Source organism: Triturus cristatus, chromosome 1_1 (genome assembly GCF_964204655.1).
Source record: "Triturus cristatus chromosome 1_1, aTriCri1.1, whole genome shotgun sequence".
Lineage (NCBI taxonomy): Eukaryota > Metazoa > Chordata > Amphibia > Caudata > Salamandridae > Triturus > Triturus cristatus.
This window is the reverse complement of record NC_140579.1, coordinates 397,092,457-397,112,735: the sequence shown is the minus strand read 5'-3', so window position 1 is coordinate 397,112,735 and position 20,279 is coordinate 397,092,457. Positions and strand designations below refer to the sequence as shown.

Below are 20,279 nucleotides of genomic sequence, written 5' to 3'. Positions count from 1 at the left end.
AAAGCACAATGTTGCCTCCATTTTATGTGTCGTCCAACAATTTTTCCCGATGCACAGACTCATATAGCTTTAATTCTATCCTATCTTAGCGGAGATGCAACATCGTTGTCTATGTCCCTGGTAGCAAAGAATGATCTGATTTTATATGATTTTGTGGAATTCAAGAAGGAGTTTCTCCAGATATGCGACAGGAGAAAGGAATCATAAGCAACTGACAAACTACTAGAATTAAAACAGGGAAGTCGAGACTCAATCACTTATTTATCTCAATTCAATAATCTAGTAGTAGAAACCAATTGGCCAGAGAATAAAAGAGGAGCAGTCTTTTACAGAGGTTTAAAGGACAAATGGAAAGACACGTTGGCCCAAATCCCTAACCAACCAACAGAGATTTCAGAGTTAATAGACTTGGTATTGGAAATCGATTTCAGGCTAAATGAAAGAAGCTGGGAAAAGAAAAAAGAGTTTCGAACCAACCCGCCAAGATTCGATAGAATGAGGTCATAAAACCCAAGATTTACAAAAGGGTGTAGAACCAATGCAGATAGGCACAATAAGAGGCCAGTTATCCAAAGAAGAAAAAGAAAAGAGAAGAACAAACAAGCTATGTCTCTACTGTGGAGCGAGTGGACACTTCGTAAAGATCGGCCCTAAGAAATCAAAGTTACTAACGAATAAAAACTTGCAGTACCACCAGTAGGAAGAGTTGGACTTGTGGGTGCATGTCAGAAGACAACTCCAATAAGTAATTTTTAGGCAAATACCTTGCAAGTATCATCACCCCTTCTTATCCTTTTGGCTACATTAGGATTCAGACACATAGGGGCTCATTAAGATATCGGGCGGATCGCCACCGCCCGTATGGCGGTGGCAAACTGCCCGCAGAAAACCACCGCCCGCATATGAATTACCACCGCCACATTACCATGGCGGGGGGACCCCGGCGGATGGGATGACCGTCCACCAGTTTTCCGCCGGTAGGCAATCCGCCCGGGCGGAAAAGCAGTTAATATGGTGGCGGTGTCTGGTAGACACCGCCATCCATATTAGTATGCAGGTGGGGTGTTGCCTTTCCGTGGCGGCGGCGCCGCCACTGAAAGGCAGGTGGTTTTTGCCATTGGGGGCCTGTAGCGGGCCCCCAGGGATTCTGGGGGGTGGGGGATGCACATGGCGGGTACCTATGGTACCTGTGCATTGAAACGCACAACCTGCCTTTGTGGCATTGCGGCGGGCGGTGCTCTCTGCACCGCCCGCCGCAATGTTGCAGATGCACCATGCGCCCGCCGGTGTGGCAGGCGCATACTAATCGGGAGTGCGAGACTGCCGCACCCTCAGCGGGCGGTCCCGTTTCCCAAAACGAAGTCCGCCCGCCATACTAATGGGGCCCATAGTTTTGAAAGAGGTTTCTGTGATGATAGATTCAGGGGCCACAGGTAATTTTTGTGATCTGAAGTTTGCGCATTAAATGGGAATAAGATCTTTGCTAAAGGATAAAAGTGAAGCAATAAGAGCCGTGGATGGTGCAAATCTTTCATCAGGACCAATAGTGAGCCACGCAGAACCAGTAAAATTACAGTGTCTAGAAGGACATCAAGAAATGCTTCAGTTCAATCTTATAGATGCTCCGCAGTTTCAACTAATTTTAGGTCTTACTTGGTTGACTGAACACAATCCAGTAATAAATTGGAGTGCGAGAACAATAGTGATGACTTGAAATTATTGTAAAGAACATTGTTTTAATCAAGGAAGAATCAATCGAGAACCAATGGCAGCAACTCAACTTTGCAACAGTGAAGTCTCAATTTGTGTGATACAAACTAATGAAATTCTGGAAGAGTACAAAGATTATACCGATGTGTTTAATGAAGTGGAAGCTGCGAAACGTCCTCCTCATAGACATTATGACTGCAAAATTGAATTTGAACTAGGCTCCAATTTACCATGCAGTCGAATATAGGCATTGATGGAGAAGGAGAACCAGCATTTGAAGGAATACCTTCAGAAATATTTGGATAATGTTTTCATTAGACCCTGTCAGTCTCCTGCATCATCCCCCCCTTTCTTCATTCTGAAGACAGGAGGGGATCTGAGAATCTGTATAGATTACAGAGCGATAAACCAAAATAAAATCAAGAACAGATATCCGTTACCTCTTATTTCTGTGCTAATTGATCAAGTGAAGGAGGCAAAAATTTACACCAAATTGGATCTCCGCGGTGCTTACCATCTGATCAGACTCAGAGAGGGAGATCAATGGAAAACTGTATTTTGGACAAATATATGCCTGTTCGAGTACCAAGTAATACTGTATGGGCTGTGTAACGCCCCTGCCGCTTCCCAACATTTCATAACTGACATTCTAAGTCATTTTATTGACAAATGCTCTATAGTCTATATAGACGATATTTTGATTTATTCAGCCAATGAAGAGGAACATCAGGATCAAGTAAGAGCTGTGTTACAATGATCATGGGAGAATGCCTTATATGTGAAGTTAAAGAAATGCTCTTTTAACATGAACACAGTAGAATTTTTAGGATTTGTCCTCTGCCCTTCTGGAATAACGATGGATGAGCAGAAGGTAAAAGCAGTCACAGAATGAAATTCTCCAACTACAGTGAAAGAAGTCCAAAGTTTTATTGGTTTTGCAAACTTCCAAAGAAGATTAATTCATGACTTTTCTCAAAAGATAATTCCCCTTACCTGGTTTCTGAAGAAAGGAGTACCATTCAAATGGTCAGAAGAAGCTGAAGAAGCCTTCAACTCATTGAAGTAAAGTTTCACTTCAGATCCAGTGCTCCTTCACGCTGATCCTTTGGAACCGTTCTTTCTCGAGACGGATGTGTCAGATCTAGCAATAGGAGGGGTGTTGTCACAACAACATAAAGTAACTTGACAATTACATCCAGTAGTTTATCATTCTAGGAAACTGACTCCAGCGGAGATTAACTATACCAATAAAGAAAATAAATTGTTGGCCATAAAAGATGCCTTTAAGAATGGAGGCATTATTTAATGAGTGCCCAACATATAGTGACAGTATTTATGGATCACAGAAACCTGAAATTCTTGAGGTCAGCTAGAACCCTACTCCACTGCAACTTAAGTGGTCGTTGTATTTTGCAGATTACGATTTTATGATCATCTAACGACCCGACACCAAGAATGGAAAATCAGATGCCTTGTCGAGATTGGATACAAAAATTCCAGAAGGTCCGCAAAAAGATCAAACGGACATTCCTTTGGAAAAGATCATGGGGCAACATCGGAAGAAACCTTTGAAGAGCAAATCGTCCGTGCTATGAGCCCAGAGGAGATGAAGGAGTGGGCTGAGTCAGATCAGAAAAAGGAGATACGAGATCAGCTACCTTATTATAATGGAGCGCTGTATCTACCAACTACAGAATTGCAGACCAAAGCTTTGTTTGAATGTCATGACAGTCCTGTACCTGGGCATAAAGGGATTCATAAAACCGAAGAATTAATTAAATTAAGATTTGGATGGCCACAAATGAATCAGGATATCCAACAATATGTAACTAGTTGCGAGATCTGTGCTTGTGGAAAATCTGAACGAGAGGCACCAAAAGGGCTATTGCAGCCTTTACCCACTCCACTCTACAAATGGCACACTGTGCCACTGAATCTCATTGAAGACTTACCTTCTAGGCAGGGTTATAATGTGATTTTAGTGTGTGTGGACACCTAAAAAATATTCCCACAGCCAAGCAAATAACACAACATTTCAATCAACATATAATTCAAATTCATGGTACACCCAAGTTTATAATCGCAGACAGAGGTAGTCCATTTGTGTCCAAGTTTTAGAGGCATACACCAGTGGGCTAAACAAAGAAAGTTGATATTCTACCAGCTTCCACCCAGAAACAGATGGACAGACCGAGAGAACTAATCAAGAACTCGAACAATATCTTAGGCTGTTCCTATTAGATGAGGAAGGAGATTGGCCAGAATATCCATGGACAGCAGAATTTGCCCACAATAGTGTTAGGAACATCTCCACATGTCATTCCCCCTTTTATTTGAATTATGGTCGACACCCAAACTCTTCTATTGAGTGTGGTAGCATAGAGGTTCCAGCAGTGAGCAATTTAGTTCAACATTTAGCCCAGGTTCATCAATCTGCTGTTCAAAACCTGACTCATGCAAAGGATAACTACAAGCGTTTTGCTGATAAAAAAGTGAAAGAAAGAATCTGCCCTCCAGGTGGGAACCAAGGTTTGGCTTAGCACAAAGAATCTAAAACTAAAAGGTGTTTGAAAATTTTAACCATGTTTTATTGGTCCATATCCAATTAAAGAACTCATCTTTCCTGTAACCTATCATTTGAGACTTCCTGAGAACTTAAAATACACCCTGTTTTTCACGTCTCTCTTCTAAAAGAAGTCAAACCAGGTTTATGATTTCCACCTCCACCAGAACCAGTCATACTGAATAGTGGCGTAAAATATGAAGTCGAACAGATTCTTGATTCAAAAATAAAAAATGGAGAACTTTTTTATTTAATTGACTGGAAAGATGTTGGACCAGATGAAAGATTGTGGGAGAAGCATACTTTTGTCCACGCTCCTCGCTTAATCAAGGTCTTTCATAACAAATTCCCAACCAAACCTTACATGCAGGAACCCTCCTTGAAGGGGGGGGACTCTCAGGTTCCCAAAGAAGATTCCTACTTAATGCCCTCTCTTGGCCAGTATATGTATGAATAGGAATTCAAGAAAGGGACAAAACCCCATCAGAGCAAATAATTGGAGATTGAGCTGGCGGCTTTGGAAATCCATGATGTCCGCCAGCTCGGTCTCTCTGTTGGCGTTCTAGTTCTGATCTCCCTTAAGAAACTCAAATGGAATGTCAAGTGCACGCAACGTTAGAAACACGCACTTCACCTGAGGAGATTGAGGAAGAAGCTGCGTTGTCCATGTACTTGTCGAGTTAGTTAGTTTAAGGTAGGCCACGTCGGGAGCGTCATTTTAGCTTCTTTGCTGTTATTATTTAGCCGATTCCCCTCAGCGCATGACAACTATGAGGAGAGATTAGTGTCTCTCCGGCAAATCTGAACAATAGAATACAATTTCGGACTAGTGTTCAGAATTGGATTCTGCGCATTGTTTAGCTTCTTGGGAGTAGTGTTTATTTTGTGAGTTGAGCAAAAACTCATAGCGGACTTTTCAGGCATTGGGTTTGAGCGCTTGGCGGTTGTTAAAAGCGACTCAATACCGTTCTGAACTATGAAGGGGCAAAATTCAAATTCCCCTAGAAAAATTCTTGAACTCAAATATAATAAGAGAACCAATGAATTAGCACTTACCCCTTCTTGGTCGAATAGAGATGCCATTGTGAAGCGCACATTAAACCTACAAGTTAGTTGACGGTAAAACAGTAAAAGAATTGTTCAGAACATATTATATCCTTCTAATTCAATCTGTTATTCTGAGTGAAATCAGTCTTCTTTAAAATACTAGTCCATCAGAAGAGCAGCACTTACCTGCTGCATCAACAGTTCTTTGCAGGGTATCTTCGGACACGCTAGTACAGATCTATAAGAAAGAAAAAGTTACGTTATATATAAGAAGATTGAATGTGAAGACATGTTTATTCATTTAAATACGTGCTGATTGAGTTAAAACAAGAAAAGATATAAAAGAAGAGCTAAAGCCATTGACAGGGAGGGTATATGGTAAAAGTAGAGTAATGAATAGTAGGATATATATATATATATTTCGCGAAGATTTGTCAACCGGCGCCAAAGTTATTCCCAATAGAATGTTGCGGATTTCCTATGGAAAATAGGTCCTAACTATAACTATCTACTGCCAGTACATAATATATAGTTACAGAACTACCTAAGTAGTATCTGACACTTTAACGCGACTAAAGCGCTTAGAAAAACTCAAGCGAAGCGAACTTTCAAAATGGTGGGAGGCAAAGTCCCTCCAGCGATATTTGGAAGTGAAACGGATCCCACGGGGGCTGCGCATCTTGGTAGCACCAACATACGAGGACCCAAATCCTAACATGCTATTGGAGTGGGCGGACAACAACCAAGAAGCATCGCGAAAAATGCTGGCAATTTTAATCAAGTATGCTGACATTGATCGACAAAAAATCGTGGAGGAAATAACTCAGATTCTTGACATGCTGTCCAAAGAAGGAGATCAAGAACCAATCATTAAATTTACAAAGGAAATGTCTGAGCGTTTAAAGAAGTTGGAAACAACAATCAAGGAAAGAAAAGCGACAAAGTTTATTAGAGATAAAAACGATTATGATCGAGGGCAGATTTACACCTTTGCCAAAAAATGTGACACCTTGAGAAAACAGCGAATGAACCCAGTGTCACAGGCAAGAGCAGAGGCGCAATCAGAGCTGAGCAGCATCCAGAGCTCCGAGGTAGACACAGACTTAGATGAAGGACCAAGCCGACAACAAGCACAAACTGCACCTTCTGTCATCGAAGAGTTCAGTTTTTTAGAACAAGAAAGAAAATTCAACCTTCGCCCCAGACCCAATCCTCAATACGACAACAAACCAAGAGGAAGAGGCAGAGGCAACAGAGGCGCAAAGCGGCCAAACAACGCCAATATGCCCAAGGCCAAAGGGAACAAGTAGACATTACTGCAACATCGGCTAATAAAAGTTCCATCATTAATCTAACAGATGTCAGTCTAACAACAAAAGAAGAGAACATTTTGCGACTGGGATTGTCATACTGCCCTCCAGCAGATTTCAACTATGTGACAACCAGGGTAGATACTTTCAAATTTGTAAGATCCTTAAAATTGAAAAAATTCTTTGCACAGAGCCAGAATAAAAAGCATATCAAAACACAAGCAAATTCATCTGATCAACTGAGTAATCTCCTAGTATCCGACATGGAGCTCATGTTTCAATTGGAAACTATGGACAATGAATCCGGGACTGGTTCAGCGATACCAGATTCATCAACGAACACAGACTTTGATCACAATGGATCTCTCTCGAATAGTCAAGCAATACAACTGGCAAGAGAACAAGATCTTAATATTGAGGGAACTATAGCCACTGATTTCCGGCCTATTTCCAAATTTATTCCCACTACTGCGAGAGATGCAATTGACGTATTCAACGAGTTAGTCACAAACGACTTAAAAAACTTGGAAAAAAAAAAATGTACCAGCGTGCAACATAAAAAATTCACTCAGCATGAAAAAGAGTACTCTGCATTAATTTCTAAACTAAAGTGTAAAGATAACTGCATTGTGAGAAATGCAGATAAAGGTGGTAATGTTGTCCTCTGGGACAAAACCAAGTATTTGAACGAAGCATACAAACAACTTAATAACTGTACCAACTATGTTAAAATAACTCAGGCAGAGATGCAAAATAATTTTGATATGTATAATGTACAACTTGATGAATGGCATAACAAATGTTTGATTTCAAGAGAAGAAAAGCTATTTTTGAAGGTATCCAATCCTACTACACCGGTATTTTATTTAATACCAAAAGTCCATAAGAATGTAGAAAACCCGCCAGGGCGACCAATTATTTCTGCGATTGGCGGGGCCTTAGAGAATACCTCCAAATACGTTGATTCTTTTCTTTGCCCACTAACTAAATCTTTGCCTTCGTACATCCAGGACACAGGCGATTTCGTAAAAAGAATATATGACAAACCTTGGGAAGATGACATGCTATTGGTCACTATTGATGTGACTACACTGTATACAAGTATCAGACATGAAGATGGACTGAGAGCTATCAAACACTTTTTGAGCGTGCGTCCAATTACCCTCTGGGCACACACCCAAATGTTAATCCAAATGACCTCGTTGTGTTTGAAAAACAACTATTTCCTTTTCAAAAATGATCTATACCACCAGATCTGTGGCACTGCAATGGGCACCTGCTTCGCCCCCAGCTATGCGAATTTGCATATGGGCTGGTGGGAGGAGCAGGTGGTCAGGGTCGAGTGCCATCAAGAATGGGAAAATAACATTTTACATTGGAGTCGATTTATCGACGACTTGTTTATCATTTGGAAAGGGACGGAGGAATCTATAAAGAGTTTTATTAAAAAAATCCAAATAAACTCTTTGAATTTACAATTTACCAGCACTATCAGCAAAAGTTCAGTTAATTTTTTAGACCTAACTGTATATATACAAAACTCCAAAGTCCATACAAAACTGTATCGAAAGCCCACAGCGGGGAATACGTTGCTGCACGCAACGAGCCTTCATCCGCAAAACTTAATCAGAAGCATTCCTTACGGTGAATGCCTCAGAACCATCCGCAACTGTAGTGAACAAAAAACCTTGGATACTGAATTAGAGCAGATGGAACAACGATTTCAATCCCGGGGCTATAAAAAGGAATATATTCAGGCTTCTATTAAACAAGCGAAAAAAAGAACAAGAGAAGAAATTTTATTCCATGACAGCAAGAGTAAGATTAAGCGACATAACACGCAGAACAATCAAGTAAGAATGATCACCACCTTCAACCGACAGCATGGTCAAGTTAGGAGCATTCTAAGTAAGCACTGGCACCTTATTAGAAACGATGCAATTCTGGGCAAGTTAGTACAAAAAAAGGCCTGCAATCACGTTCAGAAAAGCTAGATCATTTAAGCAGATGCTAGTCAGCAACATGATTCCAAACCAGCAAACCACAAAGTCATTCACATGGCTTAGAAGAAAAGAAGGGTTTTTAAAATGCACAAAATGCAAAGCCTGTAACCATGGGAAGAATACCTCTTCCTACAAACCTGGACTCTCTAAAAGAGAGAAAAAGATTAAAGGTTTTTTGTCGTGCAAAACAGAATACGCTGTCTACGTTTTGCAGTGCCCTTGCGGCCTGCAATACGTAGGCAGTACTATTCATCCAGTACATATAAGAATCCTGCAACATCTGAGAGCCATAAGAAATGGGGATAAAACATACCCAGTTGCACGGCATTTTGACACATACCACGATAAAAACGCGCAAGAACTAAGCTATTTGGTCATCGACTGCGTGTCTCCCAGTATTAGAGGCGGCAACCGAGAAAAAAAGCTTAGAAGACTAGAATCGCGCTACATTATTGAATTAAACACCAAAACACCTATGGGCTTAAATATGGAAGAGGACCTGTTAACCCATCTGTAAAGTAGAGGCACAACATCTGCACTAATTTGCGATGCAATCTGTCAACCAAAGACACAAGATATGCATGCTATACCGCTCTCAATTTCTAGTTTTAACTATTTTTTTTTTTGTTTTCATTTCTTTTGAACCTATCTCTATTAAGTTTCTCTTTAAGGCATGAGAGACCATAAGTCGTAAGTTGGATTGAAGGATTTATACACTATAGTTGCTTATGTGATTATTGAGTTCAAGCTGATTGTATTTTTAAACACGTATCCCACTATCACTGTAACTAGGATCATACATGCGAATATCATCAGAAATGGGTGTATGCCCACTTGGGCGTAATTAGACCAAGCAATACAGTTTTTTAACCAACCATCATCTGAGAAACTGCTTGCAAGAACGAGGAATTTATACCCACTTGGGTTGTATTACTTGTACTCGAGAGCAGGTTATACTCACGAGAATGGAACCTTAGATGTTAATGTGAACACATTTTGTAAGGACAGAATTGTCTGTATAAAGTTGTATTGCAAATGGCAGGTGTATGAAGTAAAAAAGGCAAACCCACTAGGACAAATAGACCTATGCGTGTCCCAGGTTAAACATTTCAGGGAGGCTTGATTATTCAGTGCAGTGTGATTCGTTGAGACAGATGCCAAAGGTCACATAAAGTTTTATTGAAAAATCACGAATGAAATTTTATAAATGCACTTTATGTTCAATTGGCTAATTATTAATTAGTATTGTACTGTAATGTAAGACATTGTGACATTTGTTTATTCACAGTTGTATGAATTGAGCAGCGAGAACGGTAGTTGTCCATGAGTGAGAACTACGAGTCTTTCTTCCAGCACACTGTAATTGTAGTCGTATCACGTGACTATTGACTCATGCACTACGATTTAAAATGTCTGATTTCAAAAATGGTTGAACTATTGGTGAACAAGCCTGGTTTCACACACGTTATAGTTAGGAATTAGCATTTAAAAAACCTTAGAAATTCAGTGAAAAAACCATAGGTTTCACACAGGTTATAGTTAGCTGGACATTTTACTCGTAAAAAACCAATGAAATTGCCCCGTTATAGTTAGTTCAGCTAACTATAACTCGCGCGCCCGCAATGCACTGCTGATGACGTCACATATTACATCACTCATGACATGGTCAGTGACATCACTCATGACATCACTGATGACATCTCAAATGACATCACTGATGACATCACTGATGACATCATCCTTGTGATAGAGTGGCAGACCTCCTCTTCCCCTAATATAACCTTTGACACACACATTCAAAAATAGAGACTAAAATTTACAAAACAATGGACATACCAATAACAGTTACAACAACCTCTTCAGTAATTCTAAGATCCACATACACATCCACTCATTCACCAACAGTCCAATACAGTCACTCATACATGTACTCACTCATCATATGTACTCATACACCTATACATCCTGTTACACAATGCCACTCATCCATAGAGCAACTCACACACATAGTCACTCATGCTAATAAAGAATCAAACATACATTTACTTGCATATACAGTTATACACACACCACCACACTTACTTCTACGGAAACTTACACATACTTAGTCTTTTAAACAATCACTTATAGAAACACATACTTATTCATACAGGAACTCTTTCAATCTCTCACATATACTCACATATATACACCAATAGTCACATATACTAGTTTTAAACATATGTAGTTACTCATAAAGACACTATTGAGACAGTCATTCACTCACTAATTTAGTGGTTTTTTCACTGAATTTCTAAGGTTTTTTAAATGCTAATTCCTAACTATAACGTGTGTGAAACCCATGGTTTTTTCAGTGAATTTGCAAGGTTTTTTAAATGCTAATTCCTAACTATAACGTGTGTGAAACCTATGGTTTTTTCAGTTTATTTTTTTCGTTTTTTTAAATGCTAAGTTACTTTACGCCATTCGTGGCGTGCGCGCCCACTTTACGCCACCAAAAGCACAGGGGGTGGGGTCAATGTGGATAGTGGTTTTTTATTTCGATTTTATATTTTTATTATAATTTAATGCAATTTTTTTTTATTAAGGGGTCCTAACTATAACTACCTACTGGCGACTGCCAGTAGGTAATATATATATTATCTACTGGCGGTCGCCAGTAGATAGTTATAGTTAGGACCACGTTTCCATAGGAAATCCGCAACATTCTATTTTGAATAACTTTGGCGCCGGTTGACGAATCCTCGCGAATTTTTCAAAATAGGTGGGGCGCTACGCTCCGCTCCTACCCTGAAAGTCTCGGGGGGATTCGTCAAGCGGGGGCTGAGATAAAAGGGGGGTCCCAAAACGCGTTTTTCCCATGCATTTTTCCATAGGACCTTTAGACACAGCTACAGCCCGAACGGCTGAACAGAATTACTTGAAATTTGGCAGAGAGGTAGTCCTCAGGTCAAGGAAGTGCCTTTTGTAGGTTTGGTGTAAATCTGTTCAGTAGATCCTGAGAAAATAGCATTTAAAAGCATATATATATGTGGGCGGAGCCTAACCACACATCTCATCCTGAGATCTGATTGGCTGTCAGCACTTCATCCAAGAAGTGTTGGCAGCCATCTTGGGACCAATATACATGATAGCACCTCATTAAAAAGCATTGCAGTTAATAGAAGGTTTTAAGACTTTAGTTACATTATAAATCATTTGTTGATGGTACCATATTCATTTTAGGAATTGTGGTATGTTCTAAGGTGATTTCACCATGTGAAAAAGCCTTCTGCTGGGATATCATGATTGAGAGAAAAATATTTTCTCATGCTTTTACCACAGAGGTTTGGAAGGTGATCTATAGGCTAAACTGAGAGCTTATTTTCTGTAAATTCACATTATCTTTCTCAGTCATGTGAGAATGAAGTCTGACATTCTCAGTAAAACATGTACATCCAACAAGGGCAGAGACTGTCAGTTGATTCCTTTGTGTTCTTCTGCAGCTTCCCAGAGTGTTCCAAAGAACTACTAGAGCGCTAACAGTCCTACTTATGATAAACGTATGGCACACCTGAAGCCATCTTGCTTGGATTAAAGTGGTAACTCTTAAAACATTTAATTTAAAAAGGAACAAAATGAGGGGGTTCATTTTTCAATAAAAAGTATGATTAGTGCTGCAGAAAGAAAAATTAGGGCACATTTTGAGTGACTTCTCAAATCCTCTTCTATTTCATAAAAAAATTCTGACATGCAGACTGAAACATGCACTTTCAATACCAGCAGCAGTTTTCCCTGGTGAGCAGTAGCTTTACTACAGTGATCTAATGAGCAAAAAGAGTGCTAACATTCTGAATTTATGGCAAATGTGTGACATATCTGAATACCTTCATGATGGAATCAAAGTAAAAAACTGAAAGCATTTCCTACTGAGGAGACTGCAGTACATGAGGAAATTAGGAAACTTCATAACAAATAAATCTCCCAAGATGGCCACCGGAGACAAAAGAGCCCAAATGTAGCCCAAAATCACCCAGATGTAGCCCAAATATAGCCCAATGACAGAAGTGTGCAAAACACTTATTATTTTGTGTTTTTGCAGTGTTATATAGTGCAGACTTGTCAGGTATTGGAGTGCTTTACATGAGCATTGGTTACATCACACAAGAACACATTCATTTTGGTTGTAGACATGGGGAGACTAAGTGATTTGACCAGAATCACAGAATGTCGAGCTGAAGAAGAAACTTCAACCTGGTTCCCCAGTTGCAAAGTCTGCAGTTCTGGAAGTAACACCACATCATCTCCCCTAAGTGCAACATTTAATCAAGTGGTCAACTGGATAAAAAAACATAAAGATAACTAATAATGTAAAAGTGCTTTGTCGCTATTTGAAAACTCAGAAAATATGTCCTTATTTTAGCCTTTTAGAGCACTAACCATAATTTTGATGCCAATAAGACCCTCTCATATATGTAATTTCTAAAGGAAATGCTCTAGGTATTACAGTTTTGATTACATCAAGATGATGTCAGGCGTTCCACACTTTTGTAATAAATATAGAATGTTAGCAATCTAGTTGTTCATTAGGATACTGTTGAGAGGCAGAGGCCAGGGGCACGGACTCTGAAAATTGAAGGCAGGTAGGAGGGTGCAAAGGCAACAATTTAACCACACTGAGCAGGCAGGAAGGGCCGTGGAAGCACAACAGACTATGGAGGGCAGTGGAAAGGGGGGCAGGGGCAACAAACCAACAATACAGGACTTGCAAGAGAGGCTGTTGGAGGCAAGATCTATTACGGGTCAAGGAAGCTAGGGGCGGTCCCCAGATCCCCGGGAGCCACCACAGAACTGAGCAGGAGAGTGAGTCAGGGACAAAAGGGGCACCTTAATTTGAGCCGGGGTGCCTAGGAACGCTTGCTCCAAAAATGAAGAAAACAGACATATGAGACATGGAATTGGAGGCAGAATACAATGGCAGTTTAATGAGAAGATGCAACTTCAAAGAAACCGCAGAATAGAGACATAAAGTACAAAATACAGAATCCAGATAATCATACAGCTGTCATGATATTCTCTGTATCTCAATTAATGTACTGACAGAGAGAGAGAGAAAACACATCTATAAATGCATCATGAGAAACAAGTTACACCAAGGAAAATGTTACCTAGGAACACTCACGTTTACTCTTAGAGCAAGCATTCCTGCAATTACAATACAAAATCTTTTAAATGCAAAAGTAAAGAGAACAATGGTTAAACATAACATGACATTTCATATAGGTAAAATAGAATAAGATACTTCAAGCAAAGCAGAGCAAGACATTTTAAGCAAAGGAAGACAAGAGCTCCCAGCTCTTGGGGAAAACCTGCACTGCCTGTTAACCTACATACAGACGGCGAGGTAGTCCGTCGATATCTGTGGGTGCTCCCTTTTTATATCATTTTGTGGGCTCCTTTGCACGCTACATCTACCTACGTATGCTACCCAAAAGCTTTGTCTGCAGATTTTACCAGACATTTCGTCATTTACCCACTTAATGCTGACAATGGACTGGGTGAAAAGGTCAGTCTCTCAGGCCAATCGCTTATCGTAAGTTCCATAGAGCAAGCAGAAAATAATGGGTATTGTACGGGAATTCAATATATTCATGTATAAAATCTCCTCAGTTCTCCTAACTTGACGCTCTGCGGTTGCCACTTCCTTAAAAGCGGGAAACCTGCCCAGGAAGCAAGTACCAGTCCAGGATGCAGCCTACTGTATGTCGACAGCTTCAGGGGGATGTTGAACTTTGATACCGAGCACGGAGCACTCGGGTAGGGTGGGGGCTACTGGTTTGGAGCAGAAGGCCTCGCAGACCTGCCTTCAGACTGCTATACACTAAAATTGCAGAGCTATGGTCAATTTAACAAAGAGGCCTACATATTGAACAGAAGGGCCTACACAGGGGTTTTATACTGGCTGAGTGGTAAGGATGTCTCAGGATAATTATATAGCAACACAGGACCCGCTGGTCAATTTAATACGGCCTACAAATGCAGCTGGCAGGGCAAGGACAAGGGTCTCATACTTCAGGTGTGGACAGAACGGGCCAGGGGCCCCCTGTGATACAAAATCTATCCTCCTTCAAGCCTGTGGCAATGTAATAGACCATTGTGGGCAGAAGGAAGAGGCAATGGTAGTACAACCATACATGCCAACAGACCCGATTCAGCCAGGAAACGTCCAATGTTTTTAAGCTCAAATGGGCTTTATTTGATCTGTCTCCTGTCTACAATATCCTCTTTTTCAATGTAACTCAAAGGGGAAAATCAATACCCCAGTTTTTTTTCAAAATCTCCCTCTTACCAAGTTCAAAATGTTCGCAAGTATGGTACATTGGATCATGGAAGGAAATGGGATAGGGACATGGACTTGGATAACAGAGGACAGGAGGGACATGGAGAGGTGCACCAAACTGACCCTGCAGGGCAGGCATCAGGGTTTGCAGCAGCACAATACACCACACGGGAGTGCAGCACAACAATCCATAGAAAGCAAGAGGGAGGGGACAGGACCATGCACATGGACAACAGAGAACAGAGGGGCAAGAGGCAATGGTAGCTAGCTGACCATAATGGACAGACAGGAGAGAAAGCTGCAGCATAACAGACCATAAAGGGCAGGAGGGACGGATCAGGGGCATTACAATGGAACAGACAAGCCAGGAGGGAGGGAGTAGGGCTGGGGGCAAGGGGACAGGGCAGGAGCAGCAAGATAGCCATGGAGGTCAGGCAGGATGGGCACTAGAAGCAAGACACACCATGAAGAGCAACAGTGAGACTGTGATGGCATACACACAGACCATGGAGGGAAGGTGGGAGGGGGTCAGGGGCAGCTAACTGACCACACAGGGAAGGTGGGAGGGGCCATGGCAGCACAGAAGACCATGCATGGCAAGTGGGAGGGTTAGTGGCAGCACAATGGCTATGATGGGCAAGAAGGAGGGTGGAGGGGCATGCACAAAGGACGATGGAGGATAGAAGGGAGGGTCAGGACCTGTGCACAGACAAGAAAGTTCAGGGGAAGGGACCTCACAACAGACCACACGGGGCAGGCAGGAGGAGCAGCTGCAGCACAACAGACCAGGGAGGGCAGAAGGGTGTGGCAGTACAATAGACCATGTAGGACAGGAGGAAGAGGATAGGGGCATGGCATGTGGACAGGCAGGGTGGAGGTGACAGGGACAGGTTACAGTCATCTGACAATGCTAGGCAGGTGGGAGGGGAGTGGCAGCTCAACAGAACACTCAGAGTAGATAGGAGTGGCAGGTGCATGGGACATGGTGGGCAAAAAGGATGGAGCAGGGGCATGCACAAAGACATCGGAGGGCAGGGGGAAGGAGAATAGGGGCAGCAAGCTAAGCACAGAGTTTAAGCAGGAGGTCAATGATGGGGCATAGAATTGGGCAATGGAGGGCAGGAGGAGTGGACTGGTGCATCATACTGAGGGCAGTGGCAGCACATCAGACCATGCATGGCAGGAGGGAGGAGGCTAGTCCATGGATTCACACAACAGAGGATAGGGAGGAAGGGGATGGGGCAGCAAGCTAACTGTTCAGAGAAGGCGGGTATTAGGAACTTTATTGTTTTTAAAACATTGTGTCTGTGCGAACTACTTAAAATATGAACAAGTATGCAGCATAATCTCACTTTTATTCAGGAAGAAGAGGACGTTTGTGACTGTGACTCCGGGCTCACTTGGCAGAAACACCCCCTGACCCTCCACCCCCTATCGCAAAATGTAATGCCCGTGAAAAGGGTAGGTGAACACAGTGTTATATAGAACATAGTCCTGAGAGCACGATTGAAAATGAAAACTAGATATAGTGTATGGTATAAACTATGCACCAAAAAGTGTGATATAAGATGAACCGGGCGTGAAATATAATATGCAATACATTGTGCGCAATGACAGATTCATTGGAGAGCGCGAGATAGCACAGGCACTAGCGCGTGCTATGCGATATGCGCCTTGGAGTGTAATATGCACAGGGCAGTGTTGTGTAACCTAACTAGTCTCTAAAGTTGTAATATAAAATATGTGCTGGGGAGTGTAACGTTGCATATGCACTGTGACAAAGATATGGATCCCAGATTGTAATATGTATGGCATAGCACTGTGCGTTATAACATAGGCATCGAGAAAGGCACGTTAGATGGGGCAATATAACCCGTGCGAAGACAAGTGTGGCATGACATATTCACGGGGTGGTGTTACAGTGCACATGGGCTAGAGAGTGTCATAGCATATGCACTAGCTAGTGGAATACAACACAGAGGTGTGTGGCACACGGCAGGCAATGGTGGGTGTAACACAGCATTGGGCTCTGTCAGGAGCGCGCTGTGACTCTCAAGTGATGTTCGTCCCCTTTCCAGAGAGTAAAATAAAAAGTATTACACATCCGGCAGTGGATGTGTGTTTTATTAACCGTGAGGGGGGTTTCTTGCATAGTTTTGGTCGAATTTTTGTCGAATCCCCTTTGAATGGCTTGGTGTGCATGTGTATTAAATGTGCCCGTCAATAGCTACCCAAGTTTGTATAAATAAACGACAAGGGTGTCTACCGGGATTAGGCACGGTAGGGCATCAGACATGTCAGAGCTTCACTAGTGGTGTAAATACATTCCACGTGGATTCATTGCATGCATAGTCGCCTTTTAACCCCTTCAGTGCCCATGACGAGCTGGACTCGTCATGGGCTGCGGTGGCGCTGTGCCCATGACGAGTCCAGCTCGTCATGAACTCCGCCCGCTAATGAAAGGCGCGGCACTGGGCGGGGAAAGGGGCGGGCATGCAAGGGGTTAATGAATATCACGCAAATCGTCATGGTGATAGGTACGTACGGTTTGTCCAGCATGTCCTAGGTGTGTCTATAAATATATATATTTTTAAAAATAATAAAAAACAGTGGCCGGCCCTGGGGATTGGGGTCAAAAAAATATAATTAGGAGACTGGCCCTGGGGGATGGGGTCATCAGGGCCAATAAATTAGAATAAGAAGGGGAACCAAACAGCCCCCCTTCTTAAAAAACTAAAATAAATAAAAGACTGGCATCGTGCAGGAGGCCATGCCCCCTCCGTGCAGCACTCTGCAAACGCGCCCCCAACAGGTATCTCCAGTATGCGCCAGGGAGCTGCGCTGCAGCCAGGTGTTCTGAGGCCAAGCCCCTTTTTACACCTCTCTGCAACGCAGCTCTGTGGCGCTTACTGGAGGTACCTAGTGGTCTAGTTTGACCCTAGGGACCCTTAGAATTCAAGGGGACTTAATCTCTCAACTTAGAACAGCCACAGGGCGCGTTTACACAGTGGTGAAGGGAGGGGACGGGGCCTGAGGTGACGTGTGCAAACACGCACTATGGCACGTTTTAAATTGGGGATATAATTTCCCTTCAATACGGAGGGCCCCTGGGGGCTAACTAGCCCACCAAGTGCTTCCAGTAAGCGCCACTGAGCTGCATTGCAGAGAGGTGGTCCAGGCCGTGCCACTTTTTACACCTCTCTGCAACGCAACTCTGTGGCACTTACTGGAGGTACCTAGTGGGCTAGTTGGACCCCAGGGACCCTCAGGATTCAAATGAACTTAATCTCCCAACTAAAAATGGACACAGGGCGTGTTTACACAGTGGTGAAGGGAGGGGACGGGGCCTGAGTTAACGTGTGCAAAAACGCCCTGTGGCCTGTTTTAAGAGGTAGTTTTAATCCCCATGCCCTCTTATATACTAGGGGCTTACAGAGGAGGTCATGCTAATCACAGGGGGACCCCAACGCATAATGTTCCCTAGTGTATGTAGGTGTTTTCACTGTATTCTAAGTGTCTTTTAACATAGCACTGGCTCTAGGACTGGTTAGTCAGGCTCAGTTACCACCAGTATCCGTCTGAACAAGTTGAGGGTACAGGATGATTTTGCAACAAGGCTTCTTTCTGCTCTTCTTTTTGTTCTTTCTGCACGTTATCCTTCTTCCTGCACTTATCTTCGTATTTGAGGACTTCTGTTGCTTCTTTCTGCACTTCTTTTGTTTCTTTCTGTGCATTTTTTCTTCTTTCTTCACATGTCCTATCTCTGTAGGCATAGTTAGAAATTAGCATTTAAAAAACCTTTGAAATTCACAGAAAAAACCATAGGTTTCAGGCACGTTATAGTTAGGAATTAGCATTTAAAAAACCTCAGAAATTCACTGAAAAAAACCATAGGTTTCAGGGGTGTTATAGTTAGCTGGACTTTTCACTTGTACAAAACCATTGAAATTCCCCCGTTATAGTTAGTTCAGCTAACTATAACTCGGGCGCCCGCAATGCACTGCTGATGACGTCACATATTACATCACTCATGACATGGTCAGTGACATCACTCATGACATCACTGATGACATCTCAAATGACATCACTGATGACATCATCCTTGTGATAGAGTGGCAGACCTCCTCTCACCCTAATATAACCTTTGATACACACATTCAAAAATAGAGACTAAAATTTTCAAAACAATGGACATACCAATACCAGTTACAACAACCTCTTCAGTAATTCTAAGATCCACATACACATCCACTCATTCACCAACAGTCCTATACAGTCACTCATACATGTACTCACTCATCATATGTACTCATACACCTATACATCCTGTTACACAATGCCACTCATCCATAGAGTTACTCACACACATAGTCACTCATGCTAATAAAGAATCAAACATACATTTACTTGCATATACAGTTATACACACACCACCATACTTACTTCTACGGAAACTTACACATACTTAGTCTTTTAAACAATCACTTATAGAAACACATACTTATTCATACAGGAACTCTTTCAATCTCTCACTCTCACATATACTCACATATATACACCAATAGTCACATATACTAGTTTAAAACATATGTAGTTACTCATAAAGACACTACTGAGACAGTCATTCACTCACTAACACACCCATACACACACTCATCCACCCATACCGTCCTGCACACATGCTGTGTTCAACACATACAAACAGTGAGTCACTCATTCATGCACCTATGCACTACGTAATACCCCCCACCGAACCATGCAGACACTCAGACTGATACTCAAAAAACCAACTAATAACCTATATAGACACCCATGTAGCTACTCACCAACCCATGCAGCCACTTATACACAAAGTGAGAGACTGATACAGATATTTACTTATTTAAACATTACTCACTAAGCCATGTATTCACTATGATACACTTAATCAGTCAGTTACACAATCAATTTTTCAAAAACAAATCATCCATTTAGACACTTATATACCCATTTATTCTTCCATCGACCTTGAGATATACATATATAAAACATATTTAATTTTCAGAAAAACACACATTCACTGGATGATGTCATCAGTGATGTCATCAGTGATGTCATTTGAGATGTCATCAGTGATGTCATGAGTGATGTCACTGACCATGTCATGAGTGATGTAATATGTGACGTCATCAGCAGTGCATTGCGGGCGCCCGAGTTATAGTTAGCTGAACTAACTATACCGGGGGAATTTCAATGGTTTTGTACAAGTGAAAAGTCCAGCTAACTATAACACCCCTGAAACCTATGGTTTTTTCAGTGAATATATATATATTTAGAGAGTGAGAGTG

At 41.9% G+C, this 20,279-nt stretch overlaps 1 protein-coding gene across 4 annotated transcripts in view; it reads right to left on the bottom strand.

Annotated features, from left to right (window-relative positions):
- Positions 1 to 20,279, bottom strand: part of LOC146870300 (stAR-related lipid transfer protein 3-like) — a 545,134-nt gene that overhangs the window by 481,851 nt on the left and 43,004 nt on the right. For 3 of the 4 annotated variants that reach the window (XM_085636658.1, XM_085636648.1, XM_085636665.1), the window contains exon 2: positions 5,507 to 5,558. In XM_085636658.1, the coding sequence (XP_085492784.1) occupies positions 5,507 to 5,515 (9 nt within the window). In that variant the 5' untranslated portion in view covers positions 5,516 to 5,558. Of the gene's footprint in view, positions 1 to 5,329; positions 5,376 to 5,506; positions 5,559 to 20,279 lie in introns of all 4 variants that reach the window. The other variant, XM_085636662.1, reaches the window with a different exon arrangement.